The sequence below is a fragment of the Cydia fagiglandana genome, chromosome 9, assembly GCF_963556715.1.
Source record: "Cydia fagiglandana chromosome 9, ilCydFagi1.1, whole genome shotgun sequence".
Taxonomy (NCBI): Eukaryota; Metazoa; Arthropoda; class Insecta; order Lepidoptera; family Tortricidae; genus Cydia; species Cydia fagiglandana.
In genome coordinates this window covers 2876633-2892132 of record NC_085940.1, presented here as the reverse complement: position 1 = coordinate 2892132, position 15500 = coordinate 2876633, and the positions used below count along the sequence as shown (strand labels likewise).

The 15500-nt window shown below is 38.8% G+C and overlaps 1 protein-coding gene across 1 annotated transcript in view; it reads left to right on the top strand.

Moving 5' to 3' along the window:
- LOC134667723 (nuclear pore complex protein Nup214-like) overlaps window positions 1–8212 on the top strand; it is a 41719-nt gene extending 33507 nt beyond the window's left edge. Inside the window, exons 22-28 of the mRNA XM_063525143.1 lie at window positions 608–2417; window positions 3186–3385; window positions 4607–4708; window positions 5189–5240; window positions 5813–5973; window positions 6413–6533; window positions 7561–8212. Of these exons, the coding sequence (XP_063381213.1) occupies window positions 608–2417; window positions 3186–3385; window positions 4607–4708; window positions 5189–5240; window positions 5813–5973; window positions 6413–6533; window positions 7561–7591 (2477 nt within the window). The 3' untranslated portion in view covers window positions 7592–8212. The remainder of the gene's footprint in view (window positions 1–607; window positions 2418–3185; window positions 3386–4606; window positions 4709–5188; window positions 5241–5812; window positions 5974–6412; window positions 6534–7560) is intronic.
- Window positions 8213–15500: the final 7288 nt, after the last annotated feature.

The window sequence follows — 15500 nt, the reverse complement described above, 5'->3', positions numbered from 1 at the left end:
CAATAATAAAAAGAAATATTCAGCACGTAGAAATTTTACATATAAAACTTGTATTCGTTCTATTTGCTTTAAATAACAATTTAAAAATACTTGTAACCAGACAAGTGTATTCATCCTTACTTATCTTATTATGTAAACAAACACTTCTCGAAAACATTATCGAACTTTTCTCTGAAATTACACAATAATCATCACTTAAAATGTTGTTGTATACTTAAATAAACTCATAAACTATTGAAATCAACCAAAAAATATCATTTCTAATAAGATTTTCATCAATAATCGCAGTAACGAACTCAAAAACACCTGAAATTACGATGTCTAGATTGTCTATGAATCGTGTTGTTGGAATGACACTTTGGCGTCACGTTTGTTTACACGATAAGACACGTAAGGATGAATACACTTTAGATAGTTACTTTACACATGTTACGTAGTTGTAAATTTAAGCATGCCATTTTAAAATAAGTGCGTAACTTCTGTAGAATGAGACTCTTAAATAGAATCATTAGGACGAAGCCTGTCCAAGACCGAGACCCACTATCTTCCATTCTGTAGAATTTTAAGGATTACTTATCTTATCACCTACCATCATTCTTTGTTTCAGTACCTAAACCAAAGTCAGTGTTTGGATCTCCTGCAACAACATCGGCACCTACATCATTTCAATCAATATCTACCTCTAAACCTGATTCTTCAAGTATATTTGCAGCAGCAAATACGTCTACTCCAAAAACCCAGTCAAGTTCAATATTTGCTGCAAACTCAACCCCTTCAAGTGTCTTCGGCGCAAAGCCTTCTATATTTGGCACTACAGCCACCACTGTTGCAAGTACTACTTCAGAGATTGCGAAATCAACTGAAAATACTTCAGTGGCATCAACGGAATCCTCTACATTTGGGACAGCGAAATCAGTATTCGGTTCTGCGTTTACTGCCACAACTGCCTCTGTTACTCCATCCACCAAAACATCTGAAACTTCCACACCTACTACCCCAAGTACACCATCTACAACTCAAAGCGTTGTTTCAACTGCGGCTAGCCCATCAGTTACAACTACATCGTCAATATTTGGTTCAGTAACATCAACCACACAGCCCTCAGTATTTGGTGGTGTACCATCATCAACCACTGTATTCGGTTCTTCCACTCCATCTTCTGTTTTCGGTAGTGGCGCTGCAAAGTCTGCTTTCGGAACGTTCTCAGTTAGCACTACTACAACCAGTTCAACTACTAAAACATCTACACCAAGCACTACATCATCAGTAGTTGGAAGTACAACACCTACGTCTGTATTTGGAACTCAAGCGTCTGTGTTTGGGAGCACAACAACAACAACACCATCTGTATTTGGAACTGCAACAACTAAATCAACAGACACTGTAACAACCACAGCATCTGTATTCGGTAGTACCGCCACAACTTCTGCTCCAGTGCTTGGAAGTACTGCCCCAACACCTGCTTCAGTATTTGGAAGTACTGCCTCAACTCCTGCTTCAGTATTTGGAAGTACTGCTCCAACTACTGCTTCAGTATTTGGAAGTACTGCTCCAACTCCTGCTTCAGTACTTGGAAGTACTGCCACAACACCTGCTTCAGTATTTGGAAGTACTGCTCCAACTCCTGCTTCAGTATTTGGGAGTACTGCTCCAACTCCTGCTTCAGTACTTGGAAGTACTGCCTCAACTCCAGCCTCTGTATTTGGAAGTACTGCTCCAACTCCTGCTTCAGTATTTGGAAGTACTGTCACAACTTCAGCCTCAGCATTTGGAAGTACAACTTCATCTGTATTTGGCACAACAACCTCACCATCCGTATTTGCAACCGCAGCTAAATCTGCATTTGGCAGTCCTACCACCACGCAAAGCTCAGTTTTTGCTCCTACGTCAACTCCATCCGTATTCTCTGGAGCGAATCAGAATCAGTCTGTATTCGGAACACCGGCCACTCAAGCCTCAGTATTTGGTGCGCCAACAACACAAGCGTCCGTATTCGGGAGCCCTGCGACTTTTGGAAGCACATCAACAACTCAATCTGTATTCGGAACACCAACTACGCAATCTTCTGTCTTTGGTAGTCCACAGACTACGCAATCATCCGTATTCGGGACTCCTGCTTTTGGTTCACAACCTAGCCAATCAGTATTTGGCAGTCCGACATCATCAGTTTTCGGTGCGCAAACCCAAGCATCTGTGTTTGGTACCCCAACACAATCCACCCAAGGTTCAGTGTTTGGTACTCCAACTCAGACCACTGAAGCGTCTGTCTTTGGCACACCTACTACATCCTTTGGTCAGAGCGTGTTTGGGAGCCCGGCTACTACGACGCAAAGCTCCATGTTCGGTGGAGAGTCGCTGTTCGCTTCGGTTAATATTTCGACGACTAGTGCTTCTAGCGGCGGAAGCATTTTTGGAGGGTAAGATTATTTTATTACTTATATCAGTTTCTAATTTTCTATACTCCAGATAATAAATTGATATGTTGTATAATATTTTAAACTTTCGCGTTTTGAATACATATTAACTCACATTATAGACGGGTCTAACGCGAATTATATTCAATTACCTTTATTTACCGACTAAATATCTATTTGAATATAATTCGCGTTAGACCCGTCTATAATGTGAGTTGATATGTTGTATTCCTATAACTGTCCAAATCATACGTAAAAATGGTGGGTCTCGCAAATAAGCTATGAAAATTGAGTGAAGATATCGAAAATACTGTATTGATAGTTTCGGTTGACTTGCTTTTTTATCAAGAACAATTTAGAACTCTTTCTCTTTTACTATCCAAACTAATATGAATAAATTAAAGTTCAGTAACTTGAAAGTCTTGAAACCATTTTTTGTGGCTCTGATAAAGGTACTGGTGCTCGTCGCGGTCCCAGTACATGTCATCTTGAAACTTAAGTCATTGTCATTAGAGGTGACAGCAAAGTGTCATCTATTGGGCATTAGCATGTCGAGCACTAGTACGTTTACTTTACATAAATATTAAAAGGACATAAAACTCAATTAAAATGCTCAAAATTTAATCTCTCTAATCTCTTGAAGATTATTTGGTCAATGTCATCATGGGCCTGGGGTCCGCTTGTCCGATTTTGGTCAAAGATCAGAAATCAAACTTCTTAACTTTGTATATAGGTCTATCCGTATATACGACCCATTTATTATATTTCTAGATCGACCGGCTCCCCAGCGTTCGGCAGCAGCAACACCAACGTTTTCGGCGGCAAAACCACTTTCGGCCAACCCAACCCTGCTGCCGAAGCCATTTTCGGCGGCGGTGGGGGTGGAGGGGGATTCGGACAAACGCAACCCGCCAATAATTTCTGGGGGAGCAATAATAACAGCAGCGGTGGATTTGGCTCTAGTGGTTTTGGTAAGCATATATTATACCTTAAAACGAGCAATTCTGTTATATATTTCGGGGACCTCGGAAACGGCTCTAACGATTTCGATAAAATTTGCTATATGGGAGTTTTCGGGTGTGAAAAATCGGATCTTGCTGGCACTTATCTCTGGGAAAACGCGCATTTTTTTAGTTTTTATGTGTTCTCCCAGATATTAACTGTAAACCGGGCTTACTTTGAATCGCGGGAAATCATTGATTATCGATTTTTAAACTATGGGGAATTGGTTTCTGAACCCTTTCATCGTGTATTTATATTAAGTTTGCGAACAATAATATTGTAAAATTCATAAACTGGCGTTCAAAAATCAACTCACTGAAAATTAAATTCTTTTGAATTATAACGAAGTTGCATTATTATATTCCAATTAATTTTAAAACATACCAATTTTATTCTTATTTTCTAACACTATATTAGTTTAAATTTCACCGTCACTCTTTAAATAAGACTGGGATAATCCTCGGGCCAGGCGTAAAATCGTTAGTTCTTCCCGAGCGGCACTTGTAAAGTAATTAAGAATTTATCATAAAGCCTCGTGAAAGTCAGCTGCCGCTCCGTTTGTGGGTTGAGGAAAGATAACCACCAAACACGTATAAGTATATATATAAAGTGCATGATTCTGATTCATCCTTACTTGTCGTATCATGTAAACAAACACTTTTCTAAGACATTACCTCACTTTTCTTTGGAATTACACAATAATCATCGCTTATAATGTTGGTATAATATACTTAAAGAAACTCACAAAGTATTGAAATCAACCAAAACCACTGAAAGATATAATTTCTAATAAGATTTTTATCAATAATCGCAGTAACGAACGGATAACCTCAAAAACATCTGACATTAACATATCTAGATTGTCTATGAATTGTATTGTTGGTATGACACTTTGACGTCACGTTTGTTTACATGATAAGAGACGTAGAGTTAGACTAAGAAAAGTCTGCAGCGAGACTATCATTAAGACATTATCACACTTTTCTCAGGAATGACACAATAATTATCACCTAAGAATTAGTACTTAAACTGACAAAGTATTGAAATCGAGCAAATAACCAATGAAAAATTACATTTCTAATAAGATTTTCATCAATAATCGTTAATCGCTTTAACGAACGGATCACCTGATAAGATTGTCTATGAATCGTATTGTTGGAATGTCACTTTGTTTATTGACTCACCTGCAGGTCAACAAGCAACGACGCAATCGTCGTCCGTGTTCGGAACGGGCAGCTTCAGCGCCCCCTCGCCGCCGGGACAGGCATTCGGCTCGCCCACCTCTTCCACAGGTCAGTCATTTATTTTACGCGCTATAGGAAGAGTACCTCTTCATCCATCGCGATCTTACGCGAGCTCCCCCCAAAAGCCACGGCAACGCATGGTTCCAAGACCTTGCCCGAAAACGCGTAAAGAGGCACAATCCACCTGATGCTGCCGACATGGCTCCCTGCTTCAGCTGCCATAAATGCGGTCGCAAATGCCGGTCCCGCATTGGCTTATACAGCCACGAGAGACGTTCCTCGCTTACAGACGCGGCATAAATCATATGTCAAGATGTTAAAGGCCTCATGATAATAGGAAGAGTAAGTGACCGTAAAATGTGTGTACTTTACTCCAAAATTCAGAATTTAATTTAAATATTATGCTGTCAGTAATGTTGGTATATATGCCGATTTAAATATTCTGGAGCGAAAAGTTTCCCACACAATAACACAGAACGTTCTCGAGAACGAAGACAATTTTTCACGTATTTTTTATGTTTATTGCAGGAGGATTCGGCAGTGGTTTTGGTTCCAAAGCTGTTTTCGGACAACCAGCCGGGTGAGTGTCTCCCATGACTATTGTTGGTCTATTATGGACTTTCGAGGATAGTAGTTTAATTCTTATAATTGGCTTTTCTTTTTCTATAATGCATTTGTAATTGCAAAGACATTACGGTTCTCACGAAAGAAGAACCGTAAAGTCGGGTTACTTTAATAGCCCTGGAGGTTAACTTCGGCCATTGAGATTTACTCGGTCCAGGTTATATTATTGCACTATAAGTATGGGAATATGCCATGAGGTTGGCTTTCGCTAACCTTTGACGTTTTTGTGTTTTTTATTAAACCCTTTTAAATTAGGTTTTCATGTGGGTCAAAGTAACCCTCCATTGGGTCAAAGTAACCCGAGTTAACTTACAGGATCGATTAAAATAAAAAATGTTTAACAAATTAGCACTAATGCAGGTAGACGGTCAAAAGAAATTGTTTTTGAACCATGAACACTAATGAGCTTCGAGGAGACTTGAAGTCACGTGAGTCTCGTCGAAGTCACGTCCTTTCATTCTGACTTCCACTTTTATCGCCAAATTAAGCGCTTCATTGAACACGAACTAAAATACCCACCATTTTCAGTTTCGGTTCCCCAACTAGTTCCGGGTTCGGCGCGCCGGCGGCATTCGGCGCCCTCAACAAGAGCCCGGGCGGGTTCGGCGCGCCCCCGGCCTTCGGAGGGTCGGCCTTCGGCGGGAGCTCGCCCGGCGGGAGCGTGTTTGGAGGCGCAGCACCCGCTACAGGTACCTAGTTTAATCAAAAATCATGCCACAGTTCATGCACTGCACGCTAAGGGATCATTCATTAATTACATCACACGAATTTCTAGGTTTTTGACCCCCCCCTCATTGTCACACATGGTCACATTTGGCAAACCCCTCCCCCCTGGTGTGACGTCACATTTTTTCAACAAAATCGCGGCAAATCGAATTAAGCAGGTTAATATTTTATCAAGATATTTTTGAAATAATGAAATATTACTAATATTATAACCGCTAACTGATTAGGAATGAAAATTAAACGAATATAAATGATTATCGTTCCAAAACTTTGTTATTTAACTGTACATCGAATTAAATAATTTGAATAAGTTAAAGTGACGTCACAAAGTTTGTGACTCCACCCTCCCCCCTGTCACAACATGTCACATTTTCTTGCTGCTAATCGCAAACTTTGTCCCAGGATTCGGCTCGCCCACCCAATCCAACGCCACGTTCGAGAGCCTAGCCACGCAGAACACGCTGACGTTCGGAAACTTGGCCCAGCATAGCGCGCCCGCGCAGCCCGCGCCCAGCTTCAATACGTAAGTAAACCGAGATAACGACGCAAAAAGTCGCCAGCCTGTCGGTATTCTACAGGTTGCACTTCGGCGAGTGTGCCCAAGAGCTACACGAGCTTATTCCACCGTCCCCATTCTACCATCGGACTTTTAGACGCACGGCCGGTTTCCATCCTTACTTGGTAGATATCCCACCAATTCGCACGAAGCGCTTTGCTTCTACTTTCCTTATGCGCACTGCCAAGGAATGGAATTCCTTGCCGGCGTCTATATTTCCGTGTTCTTATAACCCGGCAACCTTCAAAATCAAGAGTGAACAGGCACCTTCTGGGCGAGCTCGCTCCATCGTAGGCCACGTCTACGCCTCGGCTAGTCTGTGGCCATGAGTAAGCCCATTCATAATAAAAAAAAAAAACGCGAAATCGTCAAGTGTCAAAACTTGTGTTGGTTAGGACTCGAGCCCTTTGAATCCTCTGCTTCAAGACTCGACTCAGTTTTACAGACTCTTATTATTAAGTCTAAACTCGAGTTCTTTTCAACTTGTTAGAGACCCGAGTCTTTTGTAGAGATTCGGGTCTTTTGTCCCTTTCAGAGAACTCATGATTTTATTACAAACAATTTCGAAAGTTACCCACAAATTATACAATAACGCTTAAAATATAATTTCTTTACTGGTATTTAGGAAAAACCTATAAAATTGTTGAAGGAGTCTTTATTCGAAGACTCGAGTCCTTTTGAATTACTCTTAAAAAAGTATCAACAAAGGACTCGTCTCGGGACCTAAAAGATTCAGAAGTTATTTAAGCGCAGAGTCTCGTAAATACGAACCGAGTTCTTCAAATTCGGTCTCGAAGGACTCTAGTTTCTACCAGTTTTGTAGCTGGTTGTGCCATAAAGTAAAAAGACTCACTATGAAGTCTGAATAAGGTGACTGCTGTTATTGGCCACTCCTAACAAATCAGAAAGAAACAAGCCTTATTGTTAACAGTGGCCAATTTCTATTTGTAGTGGTCATAGCAGTCACCCTATAATACTAACGATTATATTTCAGGTCACCATCGTTCACGGGCTGGCGCGGCTGATGACAACTGCACAGAGGTCGAACTGTGCGGTTAAAACAACTCTTGTAACATCTTCTTAGAGCAGCGGTCACTAATATTAACAAAGTGCGGCCCGCGTCAACTTCGTTAACTACTATGTGGCCCTTGTCTGCTAAAAGGTTGCCTAGAGCATTTGGTTATTAAATGCTCTAAGAACATCTCAAACAAATGTGGACGTTATTCTTATTATTTGTATCTATGGTTAAAAATGCGTACACAACGAGCTAACGTACTTATTACAGATGTAGCGCATAATTATTTTATTTCGTATTTTCACGGAAACGTACGAACGTGTCTTGCTACTTCATTCAGTCTCGGTACAAAAAGTACTGAGGTTGACTGAAGTAGCATGACAAATACGAACGTTTCCGTGAAAATAGGATGGAAAACAATTATGCACTACATCTGTATGCATACAAGTAGCCACGTATGGTACTTAACGAATTCTTTCGCTCGGTGTGGACGCACTATAATGTAAAAGTAAAAACAATTGTAATCAAGACGTGATGTTGAACAGTGAAATTGTAAACTTATTTATAAATATCTCTAAATGTAATGTGTATGTAGGATTATTATAATAAACAAATTGGCTGATTGAACGTATTTTTTAAACTGGATCTTTTTTTTTCCTTTTTACAAACACACTAAATTTATTTCTAATTTTTACACGCCTTCCCAAAATGGGTATTTTTATAGGTCGACATGATAAAGAGTTTCGACGTTCGGTAGGAGTATTGGCTGTTCCAATTGTTCTATGGCTGATCAGACTTCGATATTTTCTATAGAAAGACCAATTTTTTTCGCGAACTTTGGATTCATAGGGAAAGTTGTTTAATAAACTTAGACATTCACCTCGAAAACAGCTAGAGATTGAAAACGCCCTGTATAATTAATATAATTATCTAATTTGGTATTAATTTAGATGTATTTTAGTGCTGGTTGAGATTAGCTCAGGACCGGGACAAGTGGCGTACTAGAAGAGAGGCCTATGCTCAGCAGTGGGCGATAAAGGGCTGATATGATGATGATGATTCAATAGTAGGCATTTTTAGTGTTAATTAGTTGCCGGGTCGAATCATCGGATGTACTTAACTCAGTATTTGTAAATTCTCTCTAGTAAAATTATCATATCACCTAACTTATCCTAACAACTTCAAGCAAAAGTATCATAAGAATCCGCGTCTTCCCTAACTTCGCGCGACACTTTTGAAAACTTCATTCGTTAGTCGACCGGGACTGAATATAAGAAATCCATCGGTTTGTTAGCGAGTTCTCTGAATATTATAATGAAGTCGGCCTATTCAGCAGGAAAAGTTCGTACTAATGACTTCACTAGGGACTTTTGAAACTTTTGCGATCAATGCAATTGGACTTTGGAAATGCATTTCTTTACATGAATTAGATAGGAAAATTAGATGAGTCATTAGTTCATTACACTTCGTGGGTATCTACTTAAGGTAATTTAATTAAACATATTGTCTGTGTATGATTAGAATTCTGACCAAATTATTACATAGTCAACTTTTTGCTTTTTTTTCTCGAGTATGAACTAAGGTGTATTCGGGTAATACCGAATGTCGGATAATTCCGAAATTCAGATAAAAATCACCCTTAATTCCATCATAATAAGTCTCCTTTCGGAATTATCTGACAGTTTTTGACATTCGGAATTACCCGAGTAAACCTTATACGATATACGGCACGACCGAGGTTTGACCCACGATTTTTTACCACACAAAAGGTACAGTCAACTGTAAAAATATGGGTATAGACAACTTACTCAAAAATATGTCCCATAGTTCTTAATTCACTGACACAAGAGTTAATTATGGGACTTATGTTTAAGATGATTTGTACACCCATATTTTTACAATTGACTGTACCTAAACTTGAAAAGCAAACATAATACTTAGGTATATCTTTATCCCTCCAATCGAGGGGGGATTTAAATCTTCTCGGGGCAGAGGTGTACGGTTGGAGCCGGTAAAGGTTTATTTGACGTTCATAAGCGCATTGTAATATGCCTACTTGAATAAACTATTTTTTATCTTATCTAAACTCGTAAGTTTCCTTTCAAAAATCGATCGGCCTTACAATCACGCGACTCTCAAGGGATTTCGGCCAAGTGGTCTCGAAATTCTTTTGATAGAAAAGGGGAAAGCGGAAGTTATCAACTTCTGCCTTTGTTTAGCCCCTTCTCTAAATTCAATGGCTTCCTGTAGGACGTTTTGTAAACCGCTTTTAATACAACTTCGTTTGTAAAAAGATTCAAACCTACCAAACTTTATCAAAATGTTACAAAAAAAAAAATCCCCTAAAATTACAAGACCCAAAAGAAAGAAAATACTGGCAACAGACGCGACAGCAGTGAAAAAGTATCAATTAGCCGCAGATAGTACATTTCTTTGCTCTGAGCAATTAGCTCTAAGCACGCCAAGTAATTTGCTCAATCCGGGGGTTCTTAAGGTGCGCCGAGCTTAGGACTTTTCCACACTAAAGCATTTCCAAGCTAAGAGAGGACAAAAAATTTGTTCTCTTGTTCATTGGGCTGCAATAGTGCAGTCACCTGCAATAATATGCTACACAACGAAGGCCGCAAAAATATCTGACACGATCTAATTTGTAGAGGCATAAGAGCGTGTCACATATTTCTGCGGCCTTCGATTCCTTCGAAGTGACACATTTATATGTAGGTGACTGTACCTACCTAAATAAGGTAAATGGGGTAAGACTAACATAGTTTATTTTTCTCGGGGCACAAGTGATAGACTTATCCTCTTGGGGTTCAATGTCCTAATACTAGTACAAATTACCTCCAATGAAATTTAAATCTTAATGAAATGGAATATAGAGTTTCTTTTATTTCGTTTCGTTCGATTTTAAAACAAAACAAATTCATCTCTATTTTCTAATACCGTTGATTCAAATTCGATTGCCAATTTTCCTTGTATGGTGGGCCGCTAGAGGAATCCCGGTGATAATCTTATCCCATTAAGTACATAACTCGCATAGTTTTTTTGAGGTTTTGCGACCACCCACGACCAAGTGTCACTTCACAAAGGTTCAAAAACATTGATATTAAAACTAAGTTTTTTTTTTCATATAAAAGGCAAAAGAACGGATGATTGTCTATGATGGTATAGTAGCCTGCCCGATTTCTAAGATCAAGTCGCCATACATTTACTATGGCGTACTAAATCTTAGAAGAACGGACAGACTATAAGCGAAACACTTAAAACCCTTGGTAAGTCTGTTCGGAAAGAGAAGAGTCGTGGAATGTATAGAATACAAAACTTTCTACAAAAACGAATTTTGACAGCGGTTCAGGGTCGAATCATGCTGGCCCTTTCTAATATATGACACTATCCCTTTCCACTATTTAGGGTTGCCAAAAATCAAGTGATTATCTTATCTGTGGTCGTGCACGCAAAAGGAAGTCAAGTGGTGCCAACCCTAATAATTGCTCGGAGCAATGCTGAGCCGAGCGGAGCCGAGTTTGACCGAAGTCGGGAGTTTCGCACCCCTGCCCATACATTCCACGACTCTTCACTTTCCGCACATACCTACCCTAAGTGATGGTAACGAAGACCCTTGTGCACACGGCTTTACCGCGCCCCTTCTTAATTAATTGCAGACGCAACTAATGTTCCTCATTTCGACGACACTTTGTTTACTCTCGGATATGGGGAGACATTATTATCATTCAGGGAGCCTAATTTAATGTCATATCATTGTAACAATGTTCTAAGCCACGGGCTTTCAGAAAAATGCGTGAGTAGGTACCATTTATTTAAAAAAAAAACCAACAACTTGGAATTATTTTTAGAAGTGCTGGTGGACTAGCGGTATGTTTTATATTTTTCGTTTTAATAGTTTTCATGAATCTGAGTAGACTAATTAAATTTAGTTGTAGTTTTAAGCTTGATTGATATTCAAAGCCAGGGCTTCCAGCTTTCGACGTGTTGCCTCCCTGTCACACTTACGTACGAATTTACAAGTGCGACAGAGAGGCAACACCGCGAACGTGGTTCGCGGTAGGCCCTCTGAGTAACTACCGACAAGCCTAAAAGGTATTAGCTACTTTTAAAATTAGACACGAACTGTATCATTGAAGCATTTAAGTGACCCTTCTGAATAATTAATGCATTCCCGTCTGGAACAGGTGAGTACTCAATCCGACAGAATACGAGAGTAGGTAGGGACTAGGGACCTAAATTAGGTTTTAACGTGGTGGCGTGTCTAAAATAATTAGGTAAATCCATGTGGGAGGCTGAGATGATGTAGGTATTTTATTATAGTAAGTAGATATGTATACACTTCTCAGATTAGTTTAAAGTGATTCTTAAGGCGTATCCAGAGTAGTCAATTTGCCAATCTGATTCAATTGCCCGATCGAATCAGGAGGTTCGGATGCAAATACCAATTTGGCTCGCCGAATTTAACCGCCGGTATAATGACCGATATTACCGATAAAATGAGGTGCAGACGCAAGAATACCAATTTGTGAGGCCAATATTTTCGTTCTGGAGCATTTTTTCAATTTAGAGAGCTCTAATATCACCATTTATAAATCTAAAAATTGGAGATTGACGCCAATTTCATTGCTGATCAAATCAACCGATTTGGCCAGTCCCGTCTAGATACCACTTTAAAAATTAGGTACCGTAATTATTATATATACTTTATCAATAAATTTAGGTATTACAAAATTATTTCTTTCTTGCAGTTTAACCTATCAGTGGCAGCGCGTCCATAAAAGCCGATTCCCACCGGCTTGCCTATTTTTGGACGTTTGAGCAGAGTTGTAAAGGAAATATGTATGTCAAATTAGCCCCGACTTGCCTATGGATATGTTTGATGCGCCGCCACTGCTACCTATACCTACATACTTAATACGTTTTATAAAAACAAAAATCCAGTTACCTACCCAGCTAAGCCAAGCTAAACCTTTGAACAATACTACTGTGAAATACCAATACTTTACCTATAACTTTTTTGCAAATAGACCGTCATGCAATTAATTTGATTGAAGCAGACCCTTGACTCACAAAGTGTCACAAGGGGCGTCGAGGGCCCTTCGCACTGGCGAATGAATTCACGCGCGTCATTCAATTTTAAAATAGAGTCTGTGCGGAAAGAGAAGAGTCGTGGCAGAAACGGGAACTAACATTTTAAATTTTATATGGCAATCAAACCTTTGACACCTGTCTTGTAAAAAGTAAACAAACTTCTGTCAATGTATATTTTTATTAACAAAAACCGCAAGTTTTATGTATAAAATATATTCAAAACACGATAAAACCGTACATAAAACCACAAGAAAAATTATATTTAACATTGTTCGGTTTTGTCAGCGGGAAGAAAACGGCTAAAAGCCGACTATCGACTTACAAAAAGTCGCGGAACGTGTTTCCGCTATTCGCGGGTATTGATGTTGTATTTAATATTAAATAATTACCTATTTAATAAGCCCCCTTGTCTCCGGTACATAATCGGTAAGTATATTCATTCAAAATATATTAATTTTCATAAATATGCAGGTCATTCATGATCTTTAAAATAACTGATAAATAGTCTTGATACTTGCCATTTTATGCATATTTATATGTAATTTCTTTTTCAGGATTGTGTAAACGTACCTACGGTATTTCGAATAAAAGACCGCTAAGTAGGTGATATGCAAGAATTCGTAATCTACGTGCGGATTCAAGCACATCCAGTTCAGATGAAGATAGTTCTATGAATGTCCCTGGTTGTTTTGAAGCTAGCTCAAACATAAGTGACATTGAATATTTTAATTCAGACTTCGATTACAAAGAATAAAACTTTTTCTAATAAAATATTTCTTTATTTGTAGGTTCTGTTAGTTACGAAATTATATTTCATATTTAGCAGTGACTTTTCGGCGAAGTAAAATATCGTGAGATGAGAAAACCGGACATATCCCAATAAGGCCTACCTACTTATGCACTATTTTTATTCATATTCATATTTATTATTAATAATGTACACATACATTACAAGTCAAGTTTACAATGGGTGAAATATAATATCCCAGATAAAATTACAGTTCTATTGCCCAATTTCTACCCGATCTACCTGGTTTTAATAACTGTTGGACTGCACAGATTAGGCAGTACATAAATGAGACTCGTATCTTGTTTGGTACTAAAATTACAGTTGTATTGGGCAGATTCTTAAATAGTTTTAGCAGTTTTGTCAATCGCAGTCACTTTTTAGTATCTGAGATATAAAAACAAGTGTGTTTTAAAAAGAAAACTAGTGCCTGCGCTAAATCAGAGGATTGAGTTGACGAGCCGACACCACCACTCCGTTTAGTAAGCCGTGGTAAAAAACCGGAACAAAAGGGATTCAAGTATCATGACCTTTAGTGTCGTGCTATAATCACGTGACCAGTGTTGTCAGCATAGCAAAAACCATAAAATAGCACTGGCGCGCCCTCAAATCCCACGACTCTTCTCTTTCCGCACAGACTCTACTAATTTTATTTTACAGCTTTCAATAGGCTCGTGGGTATTAAGGTAATGTATTTTTTATAAAGCAGATACTTCTGCATATGATACCTACACATTTTTAAATTAAAGGAAAAAAAAATATGGAAAAATTTCCTGCGCACTATACGCCTTCCTAAGAATGTGCTCCACCTGTCCAATTTCTTGGTCCAATGTACATTGCGTCTCACTCTTTCATTAAGTAATGTGAGACGCGAATACACATTGGATCAAGAAATTGTACAGGTGGAATACCCCGAATACCCTAAGGAGTGTAAAATAAAAGGAATAAAAAGATTCGAAAGGGACGCTTCGCGCTAGTTCGATTCCGGCTATAACCGCGAAAACCGAAGTTCGCAAATTGCGGGGATTTTTCTCTGTCACTCTAATCACGCCTTCATTGGAGTAAAAAAGAAAGATCCCCGCAATTTGCGAATTTCGGTTTTCGCGGTAGCCGCTCAGCTTTGGGCACTGGGGGCCTTATAGTCACTTTTTCTTCGTATATGACTTTTATTTTCAGTTTCAGAGATGCGAAAAATACTTTATAAAAAGTATTTAAATACAAAATACAAATACAGTGAAACCTGGTTAATTGGCATCTGGATAAATGAAAAACCTCAATAATTGCAACCAAAAGTCCGGTCCCGGTCCCTTGAGACCAAAAGGCCTCTATAATTGAAATTTTGGAACCTCTATAATTGCAATTTAGATTTTAGTGCTTTTCGTAATTTTGCCTCTGTAATTGACCACATCGCAACTTAAGACCTCTATAATTGACGCTGTGCTAAAAAATCCATTATTTTTGCTCTTGTTTTTACCTCTATTATTGAAACGAGTCTTACTTATTACCTCTGCAATTGAAATAATGTAGTTTACAGTAAACATTTTATTTAAATCTCCATCCAGAATTCAATTTATTTATTGGGTATCTATCACAGATCACAGCCTGTAGTAGATGAAATAGTTTTGATCAATAAAAAACAAAGTATGCTTTTTACATTCTAAAGCCTCCTCCACACTCGTGCGCGAATCGCGGCGCGAAGCCACGAACGTGAGTGTGGCGTCGATTTTCGCAGACAGCGAAATCGACTCCACACTCGCGTTCGCGGCTTCGCCCGCGATTCACGCGCATAGTCTGGAGGGGGCTTTATAAAACTTTCTTCTACAATTCAAGGGAATTTTTTAAACCCAAATGATAAGAAAATAAATTGGTAATTAATGTAGTGCAAAAAGTGCAACTATAGACAGAAGCAATATATAGACCAGAAACCCAGAAAGTAAGCGTGTAAATCTACTTTAAATGGTTATTTTCACCTCCATAAAAGAAATTTGTCAGAACGCAACCTCTATTAATGAAAACCTCTATAATTGACACAACG